Here is a 23,784-nt window from a genome sequence, read left to right as displayed (position 1 = left end):
ACGTTGGACAACAGGGCCTGTTTCCGAACACAAAACGCAGAGGGCGCATGGGGGGCGTTTATTTGCCGGCCATTGTAGTGATGATATTTAAGACGGATGGGTCGGGTTTGGATCGATTGAGCAACCGGCCAACCGTTGAAGGACGCCAAAGGCGACTGGCGTCAAGTTGCTGACCCCCTCGCCCTGGACGCATGAACAGCATGCAACCACATGTCGACTGGCATTCCCAATCAGCCAAATCGCCCAATAATCATAATTATAAGTCTGCTTGTTCGTGTTCAAGTTCCTTTGATCAGAGCTTGGCTTTTTACCCCTGCTTTTCGGATCTCCAACGCCGACATCCGAGGGCCCTACGCGGCCAGAACCCGGCTTATTCCATTTCCTGCACATGTGTACATCCCCGCTACCTATCAAGCCCCGTGCTGTCTCGCAGCTCGTACGGCGGAGGTGGTGCAGGCTCGCCCCACGCAACAGACGAATCCGGCAACAACGGATTCCCGAAGTCCTTTCGGTTCGCTCTACACTCCTCATTGATACCCTCCGTCTTGAGACACCGGGGAAACCCGCTGATAGACAGGTATGCCTCATCGTTTGCGTAAACAAGGGCTTCTTCCAGGCGCATAGATACCCTGAACATACTAGCTCGCTCTGCCGTGAGCTCCACTGGAAGAGGAGGGAAGATGCCGTTACCCATGCTCGTCATGACTTCAGCAGTGAAAACCTTGATCTCGCCTTGATCCCGTTGTGTGGCCGCTCCCCGGCTCGCGTCAAAGTCGGTCTGGACGAGGAATGATGGAGAAAAGCCGGATTCGGCGTTCATAAACCGGCGGAGGAACCCGCCTAGCGCCTTCACCCTTGCCTTGTCGCCGCCGAATCTGCACTCTATCATCCCTTTGCGCACTGAGTTAACGAGAGACACTTAGGACGGGGAATGCGAGCTCGAACCTTTCATTGTGACGAGATCCTGGGAATTCCGATTGACGGGATCCGCAGAGATCAGTCGAAGATAGAAGCAACTCGCAATCAACCGATGCGCTATCTCTTTCGCCTTTGGAACCCCGGCAACACGAACCCATCCCTCCAGGTCATCAATCTTGTCGGACATGTAGAGCTTTGGCACGGCTCCGGGAATGTCGACGTTGAGCCGGATGTAGCGGCTGGTGAACTCCGGAACCTCTGGCTTGCGGTGTGGCTCAGTGGCTTCGCGGAGGAACTCGTTCCAAGTGTATTGGCCCGCAAAGATATTCTCCAGCAAGCCCGCTGTGAGCTCCCATGTCTTGCCTATAATGCCGCGCCTGCCAATCCTTGCCAAACTTGGTCGAAAGACGGAGTTGTCCTGGGTGGGATGGCCCTTTCCAGTCCCGAGTGACAGCAAGATGTCAGGGTCCTCCCTTCGCACGTCGCCCCAGATCAGGCGCTTCTCACTCATCGCAATCTTTACAGGGCAGTTGTGGTAAAAGCCTCCGTCAACAAACTCCCGCTTGAGCTCGTCCTTCAGAAAAGGTTTAAAGTACGGGAATGCCGCGGATGTCGCCCGCGCGCTGTTGTGGGAAGAGGACCCACGTTAGCTCAAACTCTGGTCGCTTCATGTCCTCAAGAATACTCACGCTTCCCAAATCTTCATCTCGCCGCTTGGCATTGCTTCACGGAAGAAGTCGTACGGGGTCGACGTTGCCGCTGGTGGCAGGCCAAGTACCTTTTGGTCAGTAAGGCGGTCAAGTGGGGAAACCAGGCTGGCCAAAAAAGCTGTACTCACCTTTCTCTCCTGTTTCTCCCGCTTCTCGAGGTCTATTGTAGTTGGCAAGAACCGTGGGTCGCTGTTTGCTGGTTTGGTCGGTGGTAGTCACAGCCACTCTCGCGCGTCCTCGCTGCCTGGGGTTGCCAGGACCACCGAAGAGAAGGCCATTCTCTCCCAGCGCGTCTGGGGATTGAAGGATGGATTCGAACGGCCTCGTCTTGAACACACTTCCATGATTCATCATGGCAAGCTTTCCAAGAATTGGGACCCCCTTAAGCTCCCTCGGAGAAAAGGCCCGCCCGCAAAGCCTCTTGAAATCCCTGATACAGTGATCAAGGGGACGATCCTTCACGAAGAGATTCAAAGCGGTAATTCCGCCCGTGCTGCAGCGACAAGGTTGTTTGCGTCAGTGAGGGAAACCAGACTTTGGCGGAAGCGTAAGGTAGTACCTTGTGCCCACCACGAGATCGAAGAACCATTGGATTCTCAGGTCCTTCCCAAGTTCCTTTTGAATTGCTTCGAGGAATCTCAATTGGATGATACCCCTCACACCGCCGCTAGTCACCGTTAGCATGACAGAACGCAGAAAAGGTTGAGCGGGGGAGGGAGGTCTTGCCCGTCCAAGCAAAGTATCCGCACTCCAGCACCGCGTGGTTTCTCATCATCTTGCAATAAGCAATCGGGCTCGCCCTTGGAATGAAATGGACAAAGTGTAGTCCTCGGCAGATGGTAGTCGCTCACTGCTTGTACTGGGGTAGACCTCCTGAAAGTCTTCATGCATGCTGCGCAAAGCACCTTGCCACAACGCATTGGATATTCGGGCATGTTGTGTCGGAGACAACAGAGGCAAACATGATGATCCTGAAATTCCGCTGTGTCCGCACTGGCCAAGAATGACGCCAGGCGCTCACGATGGACTTCTGCAGCCCTGGCTTCACGGCCATGACTTGCGTCCTCGCTGTCTTGTCGGTGTTCCTCGTCCTTCCTCTGTGCACTATTGAGAGCCTTGAGCTCTTTCACAATCTCTTTCTCCCACTTTTTGTAGAAACTCTTGGGTTCAAATCCGGCCTGAAATTCGAACTCGCCCTTGCCCAGAGACTTGCCATCGGCGTCTTGATGGCCTTTGTCGCCGTGATTGGACTTGACGTTATGGCATCGCGCACCGCCACCATCACGGCGAAATGCGCAATGCAATGAGGAATCACAACATGCGTCAAATGCTTGTCGAAGGGGACGACCGTAGTAGTCTAGGAGAAGATCGTCGTAAGCGCCTAGCCATGGTCAGTACATCTAGTAGACTGCGGCAAGGTGCGGATATATGTAGGTAGTGGCTTACCTGGAATCTCTTCTCTCTCCGTATCCAAGAAGATCTGAGAGACAAGGATGGAAGCCATCTGTTTGAAGAGCTGCACTGCGTCGTGCTGAGCTTCGGTGCTCGTGCCCTTGACCGACCTCTGGAACGCCCGGAAAAACCTGAGGAAGTTGTCTTGCAGCCCGCCTGGGAGAGGGCTGTGCCACAGCGACTCTTGGAGGAAGTTGAATGGCTTCTCGTTTCCTTGTGAAAAGTGGTCAAACGCAGCAGCGAGAACGCGTTCAAGTCTCTCGGCCTTGAGCAATGCCCTGGATTCCTCCTTGCGCCGGTGTGACTGCGAGCATCTGTCCTTGATGACGCCATACAGAGCCCGAAGTTGGGCGTCCATCCTCATGAGGTAGGTCTTTTGTGGAATATTATTATTATTATTCATACTCCGCTATGCCCTAGGGCGTGCCGGACCCTCTGCTATTTAGTGTACAGGAAAACCGTGCCCTCCCGGGCCGGGTGAAAAACCCCTACCAACAATCAAGGAACGATGCGTTCTGGTGAGTCTACGTATACAAAGAGAGGAGGCCTCCTGGCCTCCGAACGGGGGCGCTTCAGGCCGCCGTTTCCAGCTCGAGCCTCCTGGCCAAGCTGTACATCGGCAGCCTCCCCGAGTCCATCAGCCAGTCGAGGATCCTCCTCGCAAGCCGTGCAGTCGTGGGATTGATACCGTGTAGAACTGAGTAAAAGTCCCGTCGTGTCCGAATTCCAGTTCTCTCCCATCTTCGAGTCAACGGTGGGGCCAAACACCACACTACCAGGTGTTCGGCAGTCTCTCGTCCCTCGCCACATTCGCAGGCAGGCGTCAGAACCTCCGGGACTTCCCGTGTAAACAAGTAGTCCCGTAAGCCTATTGCTCCCGTCCGGATTTGAATGAGCAGTGAGCTTTTCGCCTTGCTGAGACCGTCATGCCTCCTTAGGGTTTCGTTCCGGAATAGCGTCTCCCGCTGATGGTCAAAGTCGTCCGCCGGCCTGGTGATTGCTCTGCCGTCCCGTTTCTTTAACCACCTCGCTCTCCAGGCCTCTTCTACTGCCTTGTCCGTGTCTATGGTTCCCCCCGTCCAGCGCATGATCGTGCTCGCGGCTCTCTCTACCGCCGTGGGCCCTTGAGGTCTCAAGGTTCGCGGTCGGCCCCTGTTGCCCCTCCTCGAGCTGAGTCTCTGCTGTATCTTGCGGCAGGCGGTAAGGATAACGCTCCCCGCCGTCTTTTTGCCGCCTTGGCCGTCGTCCAGATCGGGTTGTTGGAGTCGGTTTTCGAAATCTGCAAGCCGTTTGTTTAGGTATAAGTCCAACGGTGGTACCCACGTCTCTGTCTCGAGGTTACGGATGGGGGTAGACTTAAAGGCTCCCGCCACAATCCTCAGGCTCTTGTTCTGGGCCTTCCCGAGGGCCTTGGTGATGCCTTTCTTCACCGGTTCGCCTCCCACATCCGTGGGAATGTGGAACGACGATGCGCCATAGGCCAGCGCTGACCGGATGCACTTTGTGTACACTTCTCGCGCTTTGGCTAGACCCAGTCCCCACGTCGATGCCGCTAGCCTCGACAGGGCATAGCTCTGGGTCCTCAGCTTCTTCTCCACCGCCGCAAGGTGGGCTTTCCAGTTGAGCTTCCGGTCCAGCCAGACTCCCAGGAACCTGGCAGACTCCTTCGGTCTGACGGGGCTGGTGCCTCCCCCTGGGTTAGTGAGTTCCAGCTGGTTTGTCCACTGCCGTCGTCCCTTGTTGAAATGGATCAGTTCGCTCTTTTCCGGGGCAAACTTCATCCCCCGACTGTCCGCCCATCGCATGCATGTTTCCCACGCCGCCTCCAGTTGCCGGACGTTGGCCTCGGGGTTTCGACCAAACACCAGGAGGTTGGTGTCATCCGCAAACCCCGTTATAGCCAAGTGAGGGTGCTCGTCTTTTTTTTGTGGAATATTGACGAATGTGACGGACGAGTAGTAATGTTTCAAGAGGTCCGCATGTGTGCGGATGCCAGCGGCCACGGTCGGCGGGAGGCCCTGCACTATTGATGTGAGTTCCCTGTAGTTGTGAAACGAGGTCCCGAGCGACTCGAGATATTTCTTCGTCGAGGTCTTGTGATCCCATTCCTCCTTCGGGAGGGTAAAATCTACATCGTTGATGATGATGACGACGTGTGGCTGAGCTGCTTGATTGAGTGAACTATACATCGACCGGGCAGCCCACGGAATCAAGTGATCTGCCACTACCTTCTCAAGTGTTCTAGTTGCTCGGGGCTTTTATCAGTATAGGGACCGACGCGTGACAGCGACAAGATTGGACATCTTACCTGGATGCGCGCAGGACGAAGACCACAACGTCGGAGATAGTGTACAGAATTTTCGGGAAGAGTTGTCTGACCACTTCATCTCGTCTGAGCTGCTTCGATCCCGAAACCCATGTAATCTTGCGTTTTGCTCTCCCCCGGAATGCCCGGACCCTGTCCACTCCTGTTGCTGTGTTACTCAGAGCCACCGGGGTCTTGTCTCCTGCATCCAAGCCTTCGCAGTCTGCAAACAACAACGGGGTAGAACCCCATTGCGTGCTAGGATCCGGATAAAGATGGACATCTCCGGTGGTTGGATTTGGATCGCCGGGGCGGCCAGGAATAGGGACAATAAACTCGTCGTCACCTCTACCCGAAACCGCTCGCTGAAGATCGAGCAGGGTTCGGGTGATGGTGCTTTTCCCAGCGCCTGCACAATTACTGTTAGTCCGCCGTCGAAAGATACGGGAGCGAGGGTGTTACATGCCAGTCTGTCCCACAAAGGACGCAATGCACGGATACTGGTCTGGGTTATCCGCTGTCCAGCTGTCGTTGATGATACTCGTAAGTCTGGTGGTGTCCCCAAAGTAGAGGTGATTGCCCTCGCCACGATTCACGCCGAACCATTTCGCCTCCGACTCGGTCTCATGGGCGCGTATCCGGCGATCGACTGATTGGGGAGCGAATGTGTGAGACAATCTGTTGTAGACTTCCTTGGAAACCTTCTCGTGAATTCCAATGATCATCTGGTCGTCGCGCGCAAATGGATCGTCGCTGTCATCGTTGTCATCGGAGTCGTCTACGTTGTTGCCAGAATTTGGATTGTGCGCTCTCTCCTTCTCCCAGCACGCATCACACCACGAATCGCGGCACTGTACACAGAGCCAGATATCACCTTTACTGCTCACCGTCCTACAACCGCGGCATCGACTCCTGGTCGAGCCAGAACCCATTGTGGTTAGTTCCCGTGGCGGATCACTCGTTGGGTACCTGAGTAAAGAACTCAAGATGTTGAGAGACCTCGGGCGGCCGAGCCTAAGCGCGGTGGAGATTCAACAATCAAGTGAAGGTGAAAAGAAAATGAAATCGCAAGAACCAAGAAGGCAGAGGGCAACGTATGCGAACAACGAGACTTTGGCGGGGTCATTTGAAGTCGGCCGGTGAACAGTGGTTGCCTGAGGGGCGTTTCTGGAAACAAAGAGGACTGGAAATGGAAGCCAGGTTTCTCATATCGCACAACAATTGAAGGAGTCGCTTGAGCCGCCAACTTTCTTGCGCAAAATGCGACGGTGCCTAACCACAGAAGTAAGTATCTGAGCCGGGCCCGACCCAAACGACAGGGCAGCATTCGAGAGTTGAACAACCAAGTTGCAAGGCTCGGCGGCCATCGAATGTAGGAAAGCCGATCATCGATGCCTTGTTTCCGCCAACCCAACTCCCCCAAACACTGCACGCCCAATTCCAACCGGTTTTGCCGAAGGTCATACTCTGTAATGCATTGGGTCGATTTCGCAATTTTAGTCATATCCAGACCGACGGTAACATTTGGTGCCCCCAAGGAAACCCAACGGTTCCTAGTCGTATTGTACAAAGCCCCAAGTAAGGTACCTGGTACCTTCCCTTCCCCACAGGCACGACCAGCGAATGTCGCACAGGTTTCCATGGGATCGAAACAGGACGCTTACAGCGAGCGGCAACCTTGGCGCTCAATCGCGATGCAACAAATGGCCGCGGCAACGAACGCGGTCATCGACACACGTGGCACTGGATGTGATGGAATACTACTGCGCTCAATTTTGACAGACAGCACCCGGAAATCGGGCTAACAGTCAGGCAGCTCGAGCCACCTAGGCAAGGGAGATTCCGGCTAGAGTGGATACGCGGCCAGCCACGAAGCATGCATCCATGATCCGCCTTCTCCCGACCGGTAAATGCACAACTTCGAAAACATTATATCGAGTGTGGGGATAGGATAGTAACTTAGTTAAACTAAAGCTCGATCTGTACGTCGTATTTTATTTTGCCTTGGTATAACCCGAGACGTCCCATGGGATGGGAGTATCATCATCAACATTCGTATCATCGTCATCGAAGCCATTCTCCTCAGCATAATAACTTCTTCTCTCCTGTGCCGTTCTTTTCCTACCTATTTTCAGAGCCCGCTGCCACTGGGTGAAGATGGGAGGGCCACATCTAACTATCAAACGAATAAAACGAAACAATCCGCTTTGGGAGTGTCTCAGTTTAAGGTAAGATTTAGTCACTTTCGTGAACGAGGAAGACGGAATGGAGGCCAAATGGGGGATGTAACTGTGTTCTATGTACCTGGGTATTTTGAATGATTGGCTGAATGCTTTTGTGCCGTTGTCTCGCCTCTGCTGCTTCTCGAATCCCTCGCATTAACAAGGAGCTGGTTGAACAATCAAAAGAGCGTTTGGCTTTGACGGACAAAAGGAGTCAGCTCCACCATCTGTAATGAGCAGATGTTATTTTCAGGGGTTGATGTTATAAGTGATGTGGTTAGTTACCTTAGGTATTGAAGCCGTATGTTCTTAGATATCCTCTGGGGTTGCGAAAGGCCTCATTCTGAAGCTTGGCACGGCCAAGAAGCTCACTCCAGCCACAACGGTCCTAACCTCCTTTTCATTCACATCCTTCCAACCCCACTTCTTTAGCCTCTGCCCCAACGCATTCCAAATCGCCTCCTGCGGGCCCTTAAAATTGCCACTACGAAACGGCGCGATCTTAACTATCCGAAGACGCGGCCACTTATACGTCTCCACACTTCGGAGCAGCGCCTTCACCTCCATTACAGACCGATTCGATACTCTCACATTTACCAGCGCCAGCCCCATTCTCATCTCCATACCAGCCAGTAGATCTGGCAGCCCCGTCACTGCGCGGGCATCGAGCGATACCTGTTCCAGCGCGGGGAACAGATCCGCAAGACGTACCCCGTCAAGCAGCGGGAACGTTTCGCGCGGATAGAGAGCCGGTTTAAGGTGGTCAGGGTCGTCACGGTGACCGTCCTCGGGCATCTAGGTAACAGGGCGAGGCTGCGCAGGGCGAGGCGAGCGGGTACCAGCGCGTCTAGGGCACGCCGGGGGGAGACCGGGAGGGAGCCGATGCGGCCCCCGCAGGCACTTGCCAACGACACTACGGCCAATCGCGTACTACCGCATACCAGCCTCTCCAGGTCCCTCGCCGTCATATACATGTCGCGCAGTTCCAGCCACGTCAACTGTGGCAGGCGTGCGCTAAGGGACCCGCCTTTGGACGGTCTCCCGAGGATCAGTGTCGTGAGATTAGGGGCGGAGTGCAGCAACCCATTAAGGTCCGGAAGGTAAAGGGTTGGAAAATGGGTATAGGCAATGAGGGTGTCGAGGAAGGAGAGTGTGAACTTGGGGCCGATGACTTGCCCGTTGTCGACTTTGTTAAGGAGAAAATTGGTGTCGCCCAAGCAGCCGCCCGCAACCTCGAGATCAGCGAGGTTAGGGGTCGAGCACACCAGGGACATAGCAGCAAGTGTGCCCTCTTCGTGAATGGAGGACGAGAATTCCTTGTCCTCTGGGCGCCAGCCGAATAGTCTGTAGAAATGAGGGTAGTTCCTTTCGAGCACGTTGGTTGGGAAATCTTCGGTCCCTATACCTACATGTATTGTCTGACCCAAAATCATATTTCGGACCACAGCCCCCGCCTTCTGGTTGCTTTGAAAAGCGGACATAGCATTGAGCATCTTTTCAGTGTTGGCGTTGGGGCCCAGGTTGCAGAAGCAAATCACTGTCTCGTGTAGCCTTGGAAGTACAACTTGATACAGAGTGCGGCATGTTCGCAACAAGCGACACATGTCCTGAGTCTTTCTCTCGAATCGATCGAATGCTGCTGCCTCCTTGGCAAGTAGATGGTCGCAAATCAAGTGGAGTATATCTAGCGGGAGGTTTAACAGGAAGCATCCCGGTTGTTGCGGGGTGAGATCGAGAGCCACGGGGCCGGTGGGCGAGGGGGGCATCGGGAGGGCGTCCTGCAGATCAACTGTCGTTCCCATGATAAATGGGTTGTTGGTTGATTAGGACGATTCGACAATGTGGTAGTATCAAAGTTGTGGAGATCTTGTCTAAGGTACAGAGCGTGGGGGTTGGCCAAATTAAGAGACAATTAAAATAGAAACTTGAAGTAATAAAGGCTGCCATGGCTCCACCTTGAGTGTTTAGGTAGGTAACTCGTCAAAGCTACCTTAGGCCATTGTTTGGCGCTCATTTGGGTGCTTCGAGCACAAAGAAGTGAGCAACTGAGCAAACACAATCTGCCTCTGAAATTATTGAACAGGGAATACTGAGTGAATAAGGTATGCCAAGTACATAGCTCGGCACTCTTTGACAGCAAGCAGATGGGGATTCTAGTGCCCCGGGCTTCCAGACCATGACAGAGAAACGAACACCAAAGTGTGAAAAAGAAAAAACTGAAACAAAAGAGGGCAGAGTGGCTAACCACCATCCCCTTTCCATTGGACCAATCGGTGATACCTGAAGTGAGCACGAAGAGTTGGGATGCTTCGAATGAAATATCACGAAGTTCCATGGCAGCAGACGGGATGACCTTTGGCAGCATTAGGGCAACCCAAGCTAGGTAAGGAACTTCCCAGCAACCAAGTTCATCTCAATAACAAACAACCAAGCTAGCAGCCAACGCTGAAGGTATTAAACGACCTCGCAGGCCCGGTTGGGATGGCGTACGATACGGAGGGGCACTACTATTAAGCGATGGGCAGGCGATGAATAATACAAGGGAGATCGCCTATCCTTACTTGTGTTTCAGTGTTTCATAAACACAAACCAAAAAAAAAAAAACAGAAAAAAAAAACAATACACGCTCAACCGCCCAAACACCACCCAAACACCGCGCACTCAAACACCTCCCACCCAAACACACTCCCCGGGCACCCAAACCGACAAGCCACTAACAAATAACCAACAACTCCCGACTCCCAACCCCCCATCCAAACATCAGCCCGCAAACGGCCCCCGCTCCTCCAGCGCCCCAATGCCCACCACCTCCACACCGGCGCGGCGCATGCGCACTACGTTGAAGTCGCCCCACAGGTGCCGGTGCAGCTCTGTGTTGGCACGCGCGGGGAACGGCAACCAGCGTGCCATCTCGAGCCGGATTTTGGTGAGGCGGGGCCTACGGGTTGGGGGAGGGGGTGTTAGTGGTGTGGTTTTTTAACTTTTGGTTTTGGGTGGGTTGATTTGGGGGGAAGGGGGGGGGTTGTTTGGGCTTGGCGGGGTTGTAAAGGGAGGGGGGTTGCGGGAGGGGAGGGAAGGTGAGGAGTCGGGCTGGGTAAGAGAGAAGGTCGGAACGTACCACTTGAACAACTTGATCATGGCATAGGTAAAGGTGCCAAACTCCTCCGTCGGGAACCCTCTCAGCCCCATAATAGACAACCCCTCAAGGAGGGGACAGTCCCACAGCAGCTGGCACAGCGCCCTGTGATCGATCTGGTTGGCAAGGGCCCGGTGGTCGATGGCGACTTGCTTGAGCGCGGTAAAATTGGGCAACCGTACGAGTAAATCCCACGGCCTTCCTTCAAGCGTCGATGGGTCGGCAACCCAGGGCGCGAGGTGGAGCTTCTCCAAGGTCCCGCTGTACGGGAGGAGGCACTCAACAATTTGGGCGGGCGAGGCGGGCAAGTAGTTTTCTGGCCAGCCGTGGGGATAGTTGACGAATTCGAAGTGCGTCAGGTCGCCGCACCTCCGGACCACATGCCGCAGGCCGCGATAGCAGAGGAAAGAGTCGATCAGGCGCAGGCGGGTGACGTTGGGGCGGCGGCCGGTAAGCGAGGTTCCTCCGCGTGGTCTCTCGATGGTCATCGACTGTAAGTTCACGGCGCAATAGAACAAACCGTTCAGGCTGTGGAGGTTGATGCCGTCGGACCATCCAGTCCCCTCGACCACGGGAAAACGGACGATCAGGTTCTGGAGGCTGGGAAGGATGCAGGTGGGCTTGGGGCCGGCGACCCGGTTGTCGACCTTGTGTAAGAGGAAGTTGGTGTCCCCCCACCTGCGGGCCAAGGTGATCTCGAGCGTGATGAGGTTGGGAATGAGGCAGATTATTGCCATGGTCTTGACGGGCGCGGAAACGCTGTTTCCCTGGAAGGTGACCATACCAAAGAGGCGCTGAATCACGCGATGGAAGTCCCAGATGATTTCCTGGCTGTAGGGGGCCGCGTGTGGGCCGTTGTACGGGGCGGCGAACTCGATGGACGTGATGGCCGTGCGAAGCTTCGGGTATGCCAAGAGGGTGGCTGCCAACGCGAGGTCCCTCCGTGGCTGGGGCTGCCCGTCCCTCAAGTGGGTGTACAGCATTGAAAGGGCGACAAGGTTGAGGATCCGACTGGTCCGGCCCAGTCGGGCAAGGCTGCTTCTGTCGTCGGCCAATTCTCCGCAGACCTTGGTGAGGATTTCCATCGGCAGCTTCTGTAAAAAGCATGGTGGCGGCGGTGGCTCCTCCGAGGTAAAACGCGACCAGCTCTCCCCGGCTGTGAATGAGCTTAGGTCGTTCTGTTGGTCCAGATCCATCGTCGCGTCGAACAAAGGGTTTCGTGGGCCTTGGGAGAAGTGCTCCATGGGTTTTGTATGTATGAAGGAGGAGTGAATAAGTGTGTGAGAGAGGGGAGGGTGAACCTTTGAAACATAAGTGGTATCGTGAATGAACGCGTTTGTTCGAGGTCGTGGAACAGAGAGGAAAATCAACATGGTAATTTTTGAATTAAACAAGTTGGTGGGTGAAGATAGCACGACCCACACTCTCTCATCCGTCCGGTCTCAGAATTTAACAGTAAGAACTGATATTGTTGCTACGGAGTAACAAGAGACGATGAAGCGCTAAAATTTACAAGTTTTTGAGCACTGGCAAGGTCAACTTGACTTCAGAGGCAGGGATGAGCAGTGGAAATCCCCCCAAGCTTAACCAGTGCACGGCGCGCAGTGGGCATATGGACGACAAGAGGTGGGAACCGGATCATAAATATGTCAAGCATAAGGAGTATGTGAGTAAAAGAGTTCTTACAAGTCTAGATCTCACAGATGACACGCCAAATGATAACCCTGAAGACCAAAACACTCCCATGCTATCTTCTAACCCACCACATCATCCATGCTGCATAGCAAGCGGTCTTCCAAAACCATATGTGCTGGGATAAGGTAGTAGACTCTGGTTGGCTGCTGTGGCAGTTTTCAGTCATTCAAATCACATTGTTTACACCTTGGCCAGTAGTTATCGCCGCAATCTGGCTCAGGCTCCTCTTTTGCCCACGCAACACAATGCCACACATCATTCCCACCTTCTAACCCTAATAGAAATTAGCCTACGTGAATATCGAACATTTCAAAGTGGGAAATAGAAGTGGGGAAGTACACATCGACCAAAGTTTGAGTGGTGAGAGAATATGGACATCCACCAAACAAGGTCTCGTCATCCTGCCTTCATAAGTCCATGCCGGATGTGCCGCCATATTTAATGCTTTCCATACTTTGGTTTTTGACTTTGTTGCATTTTATCACGCGATTATCAACAAAACACCTTTTTAAACATGGAATTGCCATGTTTAGGCCTGGATCATGATTGGGGCTGATCAATCCAGGAGTTGGCCTGCCCGGCAGCTATGGCCTTGGAAAACATCACAACATATTCTTCCTTCTAGAAATGCGAATGATATTCGAAAACCATCATGAGTTTCCCTTTTATCGGCTGCTGAAGCCTCATTAGTCAATAACCGCTCAGTCCCCCTGTTGCAGAAAAGTGATGCTTCTGGTATCAGTCCTCCTCTCTCACGTCAGCGTCGTTGAAGAGCCAGTGTCCTCCCACTTGCCAAGCGGATTACACATCGAGTACCATTCACAGCAGGGACAATTGGTCGACCAAGGTCAGCCCTGTGAGATTGCGATCTCGTGTGCATGTCATTAACGGTCCATTAATGACAGGGATGGCAGGGAATGCAAGGCACTGCCGCAACCGTGCATCCAACATAGACATGTTGGGCTGTTGGTGATAAGCTGATGGAATGCAGCCGCTTAATGTGCTCCGGCATTCCATCACCCGTGTGACGGCGGTTGGCCTCGCATGGGATAGGATCTGCGTCTGGGCGTAAATGTCCTGGACTCCGCCTCCCGGGACCCCGAGGCACCAACCACGCCGCAGCCGAGTCCCAAGAGGAGGGTAGCACAGAGAGACAAACACATCGGGATCCGGGTATTTGGCGAATGAGACGTGGGGGGCAGAAACATCGGCGTGAGATGACGCCTCAGGGCGCCCGGTGACAGGTCCCGTCTGATGTGGCTCCCTGACAAGGGACATCCCGGGTTCGGAATCCGGGTATATATATGCATCGACGTCGTCGATGTAGGGTGTCTGTCGCCCTTCGCCTTCAGTCTTCATTTCGTCTCGATCCATCAAATCATCACCATGGCATCGACCAATGGGCCCCTGAATGGTGTTCACCCCTCTGGTGACACCAAGAAGCCCAACGAGGATGAGGAACTAGTAATCCCGCCCAACTTCAAGGCCACCCTGATAGAGCGCATCGGTATCGGCGCCTTCAAACTTCTCAACAAAGCTATCCCTTGGTACAAGCTTCCCGGTTTTCTCGGTGCCTTTAACTTGGCCTTCCTCAGGATCGAACTCCGGCAATACAATTTGCATGACGGCTATGCCTCTGCGGAAGCCCAGGGCAACGCAACGGACAACCCACTGTCGGATGAGCGCTACCGTGGAGCCCGCCACTCCGATGGCAAGTTCAACTCCCTCGACCAGCCCCTGATGGGTTGCAAAGGCATGCGCTTTGGACGCAACTTTCCACGACACCTGACCCAAAAGCCGACTGAAGAGGAATTGTGGACGCCGAATCCACGGATGATCAGCGAGAAGTTCATGGCCCGGCGCGACGGAAAGATGATCCCTGCTACAACGCTCAACATGCTGGCCGCGGCTTGGATCCAGTTCCAAATCCACGACTGGTTCAACCATGTGCAGGTGAGTTTGCTCTTGCGAGCCCCAAATAATTGCTGAGACTAATACGGGGCAGAGCGAGGAGAAGTTCAACGTACCTGCTCCGGAGGGAGGGGACTCGTGGCCCCATCCTCATATGGAAGTGTTCCGAACCAAGCCAGACGAAATCCTGGACCCATCTGACATCAAGTGCCCGGGTTACAAAAACGAGAACACGGCTTGGTGGGATGGATCGCAGATCTACGGATCCAGCGAGGCCGTTACTCAAGCTTTGCGTGCCAAGCTGCCCGACGGCAAACTGACGCTCGATGAGATTGGCGCCGTTTCGTTTTTGCCGCGGGATAAGAATGGCAATCCCCTTACCGGCTTCCACGATAACTGGTGGATCGGCATGGAGATGTTACACACCCTTTTCGCGCTGGAGCACAATGCGATCTGCGACGCCTTGAAAAAGGCATACCCGGATATGACGGGGTAGGTCATCTTTCATCCCTGAAGTGATGATCTTTGTTGACATGCCCCCAGCGACCAGGTCTTTGACAAAGCCCGCCTCGTCAACTGTGCCTTGATGGCCAAGATCCACACCGTCGAGTGGACGCCGGCCATCCTCGCGCACCCAGCGCTCGAATTCGGGATGAACGCCAACTGGTGGGGCGTTGTGGGCGAGAAGCTGACCAAGATGCTCGGCCGCATCTCCAAGACCAGCGAGATCATCAGCGGTATTCCTGGTAGCGGCGCCGAGCAGGACGGGGTGCCGTACTCGCTGACGGAGGAGTTTGTTTCCGTGTACAGGATGCACTCGTTGATCCCAGGTACGGTGTCTTGTTCTTGACCACCCAAGTTCTTCGCTGACCTCCTCATTCAGATGACATCGCTTTCCACTCGGCCACCAACGGCGAGCACATCCGCACCATCCCCGTCGCCGACATGACCTTCTCCAGTAAGTCTAGCATCCCCCTCTCCCCCCCAACCCAACAACCCACCCCCCTTCCCCAATCACCCCCTCCCACCCACGTAACTAACCACCCCCCTCCCCCCTCCAACAGAAGCGCAACTCCCCCTCCGCGCCCCCACCCCCCACCGCCTCACCTTCCCCGACGCCTTCTACACCTTCGGCACCTCCCACCCCGGCGCCATCACCGCGCACAACTACCCCGCCTTCCTGCGCGCGCTCCCCACCCCCGACGGCCAAACCCGCGACCTGGGCACGATCGACATCCTGCGCGACCGCGAGCGCGGCGTGCCGCGCTACTGCGCCTTCCGCCGCCTGCTGCGCATGTCGGTGCCCAAGACGTTTGAGGAGTTGACGGGGGGGGATGTGGACAGTGCGCGGGAGTTGAGGGAGGCGTATGGGGGTGATATTGAGTTGGTGGATGCGTTGGTGGGGTCGCATGCGGAGCCGGTGATTGAGGGGTTTGGGTTCTCGGAGACGGCGTTTAGGGTGTTTATTGTGATGGCGTCGAGGAGGTTGAAGAGTGATCGGTTTATTGCGGGCGGGGAGGGCGGGGAGTGGGGGGAGGGGACGTACACCAAGGTTGGGTTTAGGTGGGTGCAGGATGGGGGGATGAGGGATGTGTTGGGGAGGCATTTTCCTGAGTTGAGGGAGACGTTGGAGAGGGGGAAGGGGAAGAATGTGTTTGCGCCGTGGGTGAAGGTGGGAGATCGTTAATCGTGGGGAGGTCGGAGGGGTTCATATCGACGCGGACCGCTACGTGCCCGTACATGTATTGAAGATTGTATTATGAATGTGGTTGAATGCGTTTCTTTTCGTCCAGTAATAGTTTGGCATCGAATACATACTTCTTTATACTGTAGGAAGCAGTTACACAGTATACAAAGTTAGGGCTAGAATGAAGTTTAGCCCCCTTTGCATCTCATCAATGAAGCCGATGAGGTTATCGCCGCCTGGCGATCACGCACTCCCATTCGGAGTTGAGCCAAGACCCCTTGCATCCAGCGAACCACAGCCAGGTACCAGGAACCAGTTAATTGCGTGCGAACAACACCGGGGTTCTCCATCTTGGCAATCCACCGTCTGAATCACCACCTTCCCCTTTAGGCTCTACTACATCAGTGCCATGGCCAGCCACTTCTTGACCTGCCGTGCCCGGGTGAATAACCGGGCTTCCCATACGGGCAGGAGACGTAGATCGGTAAATAAAGTTGACCACGGATCACCCGTGTCACCCGTGTCTCACCAACTTCCCCTCACCCCCTCACGCTGCAAAGGGGATCGCCATGATGCGACGATTTCTCTCACTTTGCGTCGCTGCCGCGTTGGCAACTGCCATTGAGCCTCCCCGGTTCCCTCATCAACCTTCCGGCAACGGCACCAAACTGTTGACATACAACATCACCACCGGCAGCCCCGGAGAGCTTTCCTCGTCCACCACGTCAGTCACATGGATCAACTCCGGCCAGGACGGCGACTTCATCACTCGAGGGGAGGATGGGTCGTTCGTGTTTGAGAACGTCGCGAGCGGGAACAAGACCACGTTCTTGTCCGCCGATAAGATCCCCGCCGATTACTGGGACTACCAGATCTCGTCCGACTATTCCAAGATCCTCTGGGCTGTCAATTACACCAAGCAGTACCGGCACTCGTACTTTGCCAACTACCTGGTGCAGGATGTGGCCACGGGACAGATCGAGTCCCTGGTCGAAAGCTCCGAGGGCGACATCCAGTACGCCACTTGGAATCCCGCGTCCTCGTCCGAGATTGCTTTCGTCCGGGGGAACAACCTCTTCATTTGGGCCGAAGGCACGATCAGCCAGATCACGGACAATGGAAGTCCTGACATGTTCAATGCCATCCCAGACTGGGTGTATGAAGAGGAGATCTTTGGCACCAACAACGCCTTATGGTACTCGCCCGATGGAGAGTACATTGCCTTCCTGAGCTTCAACGAGACAGGCGTCCAAACCTACACCATCCCGTACTACATGGATAACCAGAAGGTAGCTCCGTCGTACCCGCGCGAGTTGGAGCTGCGCTACCCCAAGGTCGGGACCAAGAACCCCACCGTGGCTCTCAGCCTGCTCGAGGTCAAGGCCAAGGCGGTCTTCCCAGTGGCTATCGATGCCTGGCCGGTCGACGACCTCATCATTGGCGAGGTTGCATGGGTTACGGATGCCCACGACAAGCTCATCTACCGGGCGTTCAACCGCGTGCAGGACCACGAGAAACTGGTGACTGTCGATGCCGACACCAAGCAGTCCACCATTTCCCGGGAGAGAGATGGCTCGGATGGCTGGCTCGACAACAACATCGCAATAACCTACATTGGCGAGGTGGAGCGTGATTCGGGCCATGGCAAGCGGCAGGACGGCAAGGGGAAGGGCAAGGGTAAAGGCAAGGGCAAAGGCAAGGGCCACGACGAGCCCGAGACTGACGACCCCAAGGCCCGCTACTACCTCGATCTCTCGGACGCCTCCGGCTGGAACCACCTGTACCTCTTCACCCTCGACGGCAGCTCCAACATCACCCTGACCTCCGGCGAGTGGGAAGTCGCCTCCATCCTCAAAGTCGACACCACCCGCGGCCTAGTCTACTACACCTCCACCGAGAACCACCCCACCGAACGACACCTCTTCTCGGTCTCCTACCTCACCGGCGTCAAAACCCCCCTCGTCGACCCCACCACCCCCGCCGTCTGGACCGCCTCCTTCTCCTCCGGCGGCGGCTACTACATCCTGCGCTACGCCGGCCCGGACGTGCCCTACCAAGAACTCTACACCACCACCGACCCCACCACCCCGCTCCGCACCATCAACGCCAACACCCGCCTGCACACCGCCCTGCAAGCCTACCGCCTCCCCAACATCACCTACCTCGACCTACCCCACCCCTCCGGCACTTTCACCCTCAGCGCCATGCTCCGCCTGCCCGCCACCTTCGACCCCACCAAACAATACCCCCTCCTGCTCACCCCCTACGGCGGGCCCGGCGCGCAGGAAGTCACCAAAGCCATGCAGCCCTTCGACTGGAACGCGTACATCGCCTCCGACCCCGAGCTAGAGTACATCACGCTAACGGTGGACAACCGGGGCACGGGGTATCGGGGGCGGGCGTTCCGGGCGGCGGTGGCGGGGCGGTTGGGGACGCTGGAGGCGGCGGACCAGATCTGGGCGGCGAAGTGGCTGGCGGGGGAGTATGGGTGGGTGGATAGGGAGCGGATGGGGATTTGGGGGTGGAGCTATGGCGGGTATTTGACGGCCAAGGTGGTGGAGGTGGGGGATAAGGCGATTGCGTTTGGCCTGGCGACGGCGCCGGTGGCGGATTGGCGGTTTTATGATACGATGTATACGGAGAGGTATATGAAGACGCCGGAGTTGAATGGGGAGGGGTATAATGTGTCGGCGGTGAGGCGGGTGGAGGGGTTTAAGGGATTGCGGGGGAAGTTGTTGGTGCAGCATGGGACGGGGGATGATAATGTGCATTTGCAGAATAGTGTGGCGCTGGGGGATTTGTTGATGGGCGCGGGGGTTGGGCCTGAGAAGTTGGATGTCACGTATTTTACGGACTCGGACCACAGCATTCGGTATAACGGGCAGAACGCGTTTGTGTATAAGCAGTTGACGGGGAGGCTGTGGGCGGAGAAGAGGAGGGTCCCGGGGGATAGGCATCAGTGGAGCAAGAAGAGGGGCATGCCGTGGAAGGGGTGAGGGCGGTGGATGTAATACCTAGGTACACTAGCGAATTGTACTCGCATTCGGCCATCCGGTGGTCTTGAAACGAGCTAATAAGGTATCCGTGATAGTTAACATGATAACGATCTAACCTACTAATATGCCTACCCGAGTTTGCTTTTCCCTTTCCTTCTTGGTCTCCTTGACCCCGGCCCCTCGTTATCCTTGCCTCAAGCCTAATGGTCGTGGTGAGCAACGAGGAAACGACGCCCGTATTTCCAGCGCCGGTTGAGGTTTGAACGCCAACCTCCTGCTTCACTCCATGTACTTGCTGGGTGTTGCCAGAGGCCCACGGCGATGGGTAGTTGCCTTTGGGCCGTCTCACCAGGTACCCCAGTGGTTTGATGGAAAGATAGTAATGTCCACAAGAAAAATATAATCCTCTGGTTCGAATCCAGATTCTACCTTTCTGACCCGGACTTCCACGCCGGGAAATGGCGCGGTGTCAAACCGCCATGTATCGTCTGGAGAGGCCATTGCCTTCTTCGACAACACCTCAAATTGGCCGTATGCGAGAATCGAAGTGGGAGACCACGTAAAGCCATCCCTATTTAGCGGAGCCTTCTTTTCTGATTTGTCAAGTAACGCGGGTACAAGTGACACTGACAGCGAAGCTTGGTTGATGTCGCGGTCGAAAACAATGCCGAACCCTAGGGGTGGCTCCTTGTGATCCGGGCTGAGCCAGAAGTAGCTCGCCCATAGTCTCCCAAAGGTGCCTCCCTGTGGGATACTGACTATGCCCTCGCGCATAATTGGGTGGACAGCGGCATGGTAAGTCTCCAAGGAGTGGTCGTGGAGCGGAGTGTTGCCCCAGCGGCGAGGCAGGGCGTCCCCCGGCTGCGGACCCGGGTGCCGCCGGGGTTCCAGCCGTAGATATTGCGTCATGTTGGTGAGTTGGCTCAAAACAAAGGCGCTCGGGGAATACATCAGTTCGTCTGTCCGGCTCCACCGGTCGTGGCCCCAGCCATAGATTGGGACAAGAATGAGAGGACTGTCGCCACTCTCGGACTGGCAAAGCAAAATGGCGAACAATAGCCAACGTGGCTGGGCCAACTTGAGGCGTGGCCAGTGGAAAGCGAACAGTTCAACAGAAGGAAGAACTGGAAGTTCGATAATAGCGCATGCGCCGGCCACGGTCGGGTAGGGCACTTGTAGACGTCGTGTAGAAGGGTTGTAGAAGTTGTGTATTCCGGGCCATGGCCTATAGCAAGACGAACCCTCGAAGCTCTTGGGCGATTCGGCAAAGAGCCCGTGGAAAGTCGTCCCTGCCTGGCTTGCTTCCCAAGGGATTGATGTGGGCGACTCAGGTGCCTTGCACAATGAGCCATTTGTGATTTGTCTCATCGGCCGGTCAACAATGTGGCCCCATGCAAACAGGGTCTGATCTGTCGGGTTCGCCTTCATGATCTCTTCCTGTAGCCTGCGAAAGGCCTTCTTTCCCTCGCCTTAGAGCAGTGGCATATTGACGTCGAAGATCCCAAGAAGGCAATAGGCGAGGTCCTCCGTTCTGGACGTGTTCCGTCTTGCAGCCCAGGACATCCTCTTGGAAATACTCGCTGTTTCCAACGGGGCATGGTTACAAAGATACTTGATCTCGATGCTCGTAATCTCACTGAGAGCCTCACGTAGTCCGCCTCGCGTGCCAATTGGTTTCCAGTGGCTGGAATACAGCACCACGTCCCGGGGAGCTAGTAGTTCCTGCAACGTCCACCCTCGTATAAACCAACGAGCGCCGGAAAGCTGAGCGTGAAGCAACTTGAAGTCGGAGCCGGCGTGGGCCTGAACATCTGCAAAGTAAGCGTAGCAAACGGCCGCCTCTTTGTACCAGCGGAACATGGAATTGATCGCCTCTGATAACTCAGCACTACTTCGTTTGTCGATACAACAACTATCGCGAGTGTTAGTGTTTCGTCCCTAAGATACATTGCCACTGATAATACTTCGGGTGGAATAGGGGCTTCTGCTAAGTACTTACGTGTCGATCCAGACCCAATCGTACCCGTCAGCTATCGCTTGTAGGCAACAGTATTCGATCTTGGCGTATCCTTTCTTTTTTGCGAGCGCCTCTTTCGAGAGGGACTGGAAGTCCTCAAATGTGACTTCATCTTCGGCCCAGGTGTGGGACAGAATGGCATAGGGCTGGATGTCCAAGTCTGACAAAAACTGACCGATATCTCTAGTGCGTACGTTGAGCAGTCTCATGGCCGTTTTCGTCGTGTAAAGCTGCCCGGGAAGAATTATTCGAATGTTGGGTTGGCCGAGGAAGGCTTTGTGCTGCGTTTCAACCCGACACACGATTTTGGGCGGGGTTGGCCCCCAGGCTGACTGACCCCGGGCTGAATCTACTGATCGCTGAGCCTCGTGTTGCCGGCCGGGTTGCCAGATGCGCCCGGATCGACGTTGGGAGTCCCGTTCGTGCCTCCAGCCTTGTGTCAGCCGGGCAAACAACCCCCGGCCATCAGGCAGGGATATGTTGAAGGATTCTAAAAGAGAGCCAGTTGTATCGAGAAAAGGATGAGCAAGTTCAACCTTTTGTGTGCTGCATAGAAAGGATATGGACGCCCAGACACCATCCCCAGCTGTAAAAGTACCACTGACTTGGCCGCAACATTCCATTTGCAATTATATAAGCAAGAAGTCGCGGCTTGAGCTCACCCCAATAATTCCTCCTTCTCCCCCGCCTCATCTCCCCCTCTTCACTCCTCGGGTGACGTTTCTTTTTCTCGCTTTCTTCCTCTGCTAGTCTCCTCGGCACTCCCAAACCACCAAGATATTCTTATGTCAATATAACATCTCACACACCCCTCTTTTCCCACACCAAGCAAAGCAAAGCCAACCTCTTCCTGCACTTGACTCCTTACCCCACAGATCATCCTTAGCCCATCCAGCGCTATGTAACCAGACGGAGCGCCCGCACGAGGTTCTCGCCGGGAGCCTCCTCAACATGAGGCCGGTCAGCGTGGCCAACACCTCGCGATTCAGCGGGATCGGGGTTCAGTGGCAGGTTTCCAACGTGAGGGCGTGGCTTGAGAGACTGCTTGTCCGGTCAGCGGTGAAAAGGGAGCTTGTGGTGCCGGGTGGGCCGACCAGGGTTGTGAACAAGGCGCTGGAGGGGGCTGGGAAGTTGAATAGGATTGGCGAGTAAGATGGTTGAGGGGGATGGTGCAGGAGGGGGGCCGGTAACATCGGTTGGTGGGGGGCTGAGGGAGAGGTTTGGGCAGGTGTATGTGTCTGCTTCGCTTTGAGGGACACTGTTAGGTAGTGATCTGGCCGTCAAAGGGATGGATGGAAGGGAGAAACATCTCAGGCCAGGACAGTAGGTACTTACGGTAACTGTAGGGGTCCTCGGGGAACTTCCAGATGACACGGGCCACAAGCAAAATGTAAGGAATGGTTTTGCTGCGTTGACGAGCTCGCTCTTCCAGTTGGCAGCCGGTATGCTTCTGTCAGCATTCCGAAATTACGTCGATTTAATCGCATCCGAGCTTGTGGGAGTTTCCATTAAAGCTTCGAGAATAACCTCCTCGGGATCCTCGCCAACGCTTTCGGTAACACTTTCGGTGGCGCCTTTCGTAGGCCTGCCGGTCCTCGGGCCATTGACGACATGCTCTTCCTTGATAGGGCCCCCGACGCAATATCCTCTGTCTTTGGCCCGGCGAAGGAGGGCCTTGAATGCCTCCTTTCTGATACCAGTTATATTCTCAATCTCTGGTGTTTTTGCTCCCTTGCTGTGAAGTGTCAGGGCCTGCACCCGTTCAACGAGGGTCGACTCCTTGCGGGGGATGGGAGCCATCGTGGGTGGGTATGTGGATCAGGGCCTCCTGGCAGAAAATTAGAGTTAATTTCCAATTAAAACAGCTGACGGCCTACCTCAACACCATAAAATAGTATCACGGACCCAACGGCGCTGGGAAAAAATGGTATACACAAGGTTGCGAAAGTGGTTGCGGGGTTGAGTGAGGTTCGTTTCAATGGCTTCAAGATGTGCGGGGCACGCAGGTGCTTTTCGTTGGGAGGGACAGGGGATTTACTTTTGAACTCAAAACTCAACCCTCGTACCACTTGGCATCCAAATGCCTGGGTAAGACTGCGGTTGAATCAAGACCTTTGATCATACATCCTACCAGCGGGCAGACACACTTTTTTTCGTTAACTACTTGTGTCCGTCGCGGTGCCTACGCAACGCCGGTCGATTGCGATCTTCGGACCCTCCAGCGTTGACCAAGTTGAGTGGGATATCGGACGAGACCAGCAGGTAGAGAGTCACTGGTCAAGCCGTGTGGGTTGGGAACCAAGAACTGAAGAGGAGTGGTTTGGAAAAGTAAACGGGGGAAAATTTGACACAAGGGAAGGAACCATCAACATGCGAGTTCTCCCATCAAGCCGCCCTTCTAGGCCGCCGCTACTTTGATTCGAGCGTTACTTTGAGCGCTACCTTATGTACCGTAACTCGGAACGCGTCATATGCGACTGTTTTCCCCCCCAAACTCCCCAGGCATGGCTTGCCATTATTATTACCCAAGTCCAGCCTCCAATGGGTCTGAATCGCCGTCACTGACCGGAACATCTCTGCCATCGGCCGCGGGTTCAGCGGGTATGCATCATGCCTTATCTTGACGCCAGTGCCTCCATTCATTCCAACCTAGCGGGATTTCGCCTGCCGCAGTGCCGCATCGGGTCGTGGTTCGTTGTGGTGCTTGAAAAGAACCCCTGTCGATTCTTCAAGTG

General features: G+C 55.1%; 9 protein-coding genes across 9 annotated transcripts; 2 read left to right on the top strand and 7 right to left on the bottom strand.

Moving 5' to 3' along the window:
• Nucleotides 1–667: 667 nt before the first annotated feature.
• F5144DRAFT_644463 (uncharacterized protein) lies at nucleotides 668–6,202 on the bottom strand (the record flags this gene model as incomplete). Its single annotated transcript, XM_066792847.1, has 10 exons — nucleotides 5,848–6,202; nucleotides 5,389–5,805; nucleotides 5,021–5,321; nucleotides 3,075–3,489; nucleotides 2,316–3,009; nucleotides 2,188–2,265; nucleotides 1,757–2,121; nucleotides 1,608–1,677; nucleotides 946–1,541; nucleotides 668–900 (listed from the first exon to the last, which is right to left on the bottom strand). Coding segments are annotated over exons 1-10 (3,432 nt in total), but the record flags the coding sequence as incomplete, so codon positions are not given.
• On the bottom strand, nucleotides 6,203–6,933 carry F5144DRAFT_161703 (uncharacterized protein). Its single transcript, XM_066782550.1, has one exon. It carries the CDS (start codon nucleotides 6,887–6,889, stop codon nucleotides 6,368–6,370), a length of 522 nt encoding a protein of 173 aa, XP_066644274.1. The 5' UTR covers nucleotides 6,890–6,933; the 3' UTR covers nucleotides 6,203–6,367.
• Nucleotides 6,934–8,010: 1,077 nt separating this feature from the next.
• F5144DRAFT_565948 (uncharacterized protein) lies at nucleotides 8,011–9,057 on the bottom strand. The gene has a single exon (XM_066788528.1). The coding sequence runs from the start codon at nucleotides 9,038–9,040 to the stop codon at nucleotides 8,258–8,260; it is 783 nt and encodes a 260-aa protein (XP_066644273.1). The 5' UTR covers nucleotides 9,041–9,057; the 3' UTR covers nucleotides 8,011–8,257.
• A 1,157-nt stretch (nucleotides 9,058–10,214) lies between these two features.
• Nucleotides 10,215–11,987, bottom strand: F5144DRAFT_508074 (uncharacterized protein; the record flags this gene model as incomplete). Its single annotated transcript, XM_066786498.1, has 2 exons — nucleotides 10,215–10,545; nucleotides 10,726–11,987. 2 exons carry the CDS (start codon nucleotides 11,985–11,987, stop codon nucleotides 10,368–10,370), a joined length of 1,440 nt encoding a protein of 479 aa, XP_066644272.1. The 3' UTR covers nucleotides 10,215–10,367.
• Nucleotides 11,988–13,824: 1,837 nt separating this feature from the next.
• On the top strand, nucleotides 13,825–16,036 carry F5144DRAFT_591284 (heme peroxidase; the record flags this gene model as incomplete). Its single annotated transcript, XM_066790253.1, has 5 exons — nucleotides 13,825–14,391; nucleotides 14,444–14,841; nucleotides 14,893–15,179; nucleotides 15,233–15,307; nucleotides 15,414–16,036. 5 exons carry the CDS (start codon nucleotides 13,825–13,827, stop codon nucleotides 16,034–16,036), a joined length of 1,950 nt encoding a protein of 649 aa, XP_066644271.1.
• Nucleotides 16,037–16,331: 295 nt separating this feature from the next.
• Nucleotides 16,332–19,144, top strand: F5144DRAFT_529253 (dipeptidyl peptidase IV N-terminal region-domain-containing protein). The gene is made up of 2 exons (XM_066786899.1): nucleotides 16,332–18,836; nucleotides 18,903–19,144. Exons 1-2 carry the CDS (start codon nucleotides 16,606–16,608, stop codon nucleotides 19,030–19,032), a joined length of 2,361 nt encoding a protein of 786 aa, XP_066644270.1. The 5' UTR covers nucleotides 16,332–16,605; the 3' UTR covers nucleotides 19,033–19,144.
• F5144DRAFT_161607 (uncharacterized protein) lies at nucleotides 19,142–20,944 on the bottom strand. The gene has a single exon (XM_066782549.1). It carries the CDS (start codon nucleotides 20,458–20,460, stop codon nucleotides 19,378–19,380), a length of 1,083 nt encoding a protein of 360 aa, XP_066644269.1. The 5' UTR covers nucleotides 20,461–20,944; the 3' UTR covers nucleotides 19,142–19,377.
• F5144DRAFT_600755 (heterokaryon incompatibility protein-domain-containing protein) lies at nucleotides 20,503–21,258 on the bottom strand (the record flags this gene model as incomplete). The annotated part of the gene is made up of 2 exons (XM_066791094.1): nucleotides 20,503–20,944; nucleotides 21,032–21,258. The coding sequence occupies 2 exons, from the start codon at nucleotides 21,256–21,258 to the stop codon at nucleotides 20,503–20,505; spliced, it is 669 nt and encodes a 222-aa protein (XP_066644268.1).
• Nucleotides 21,259–22,391: 1,133 nt separating this feature from the next.
• On the bottom strand, nucleotides 22,392–23,049 carry F5144DRAFT_161575 (uncharacterized protein). Its single transcript, XM_066782548.1, has 2 exons — nucleotides 22,927–23,049; nucleotides 22,392–22,877 (listed from the first exon to the last, which is right to left on the bottom strand). The coding sequence occupies exon 2, from the start codon at nucleotides 22,847–22,849 to the stop codon at nucleotides 22,517–22,519; it is 333 nt and encodes a 110-aa protein (XP_066644267.1). The 5' UTR covers nucleotides 22,850–22,877; nucleotides 22,927–23,049; the 3' UTR covers nucleotides 22,392–22,516.
• Between the last annotated feature and the right edge of the window lie 735 nt (nucleotides 23,050–23,784).

Source organism: Chaetomium tenue (genome assembly GCF_020726465.1).
Source record: "Chaetomium tenue strain MPI-SDFR-AT-0079 chromosome Unknown F5144scaffold_3, whole genome shotgun sequence".
NCBI lineage: Eukaryota > Fungi > Ascomycota > Sordariomycetes > Sordariales > Chaetomiaceae > Chaetomium > Chaetomium tenue.
Note: the sequence above shows the minus strand (reverse complement) of the source record. Positions and strands in the feature narration are given on the sequence as shown.

Coding starts and splice junctions, on each gene's coding strand:
- F5144DRAFT_161703 (XM_066782550.1), bottom strand. CDS start 6,889: ATGACTAAAATTGCGAAATCGACCCAATGCATTACAGAGTATGACCTT.
- F5144DRAFT_565948 (XM_066788528.1), bottom strand. CDS start 9,040: ATGATTTTGGGTCAGACAATACATGTAGGTATAGGGACCGAAGATTTC.
- F5144DRAFT_529253 (XM_066786899.1), top strand. CDS start 16,606: ATGATGCGACGATTTCTCTCACTTTGCGTCGCTGCCGCGTTGGCAACT. Junction 18,837..18,902: donor AGTGTGGCGCTGGGGGATTT/GTTGATGGGCGC, acceptor CTCGGACCACAG/CATTCGGTATAACGGGCAGA.
- F5144DRAFT_161607 (XM_066782549.1), bottom strand. CDS start 20,460: ATGAAGGCGAACCCGACAGATCAGACCCTGTTTGCATGGGGCCACATT.
- F5144DRAFT_161575 (XM_066782548.1), bottom strand. CDS start 22,849: ATGGCTCCCATCCCCCGCAAGGAGTCGACCCTCGTTGAACGGGTGCAG.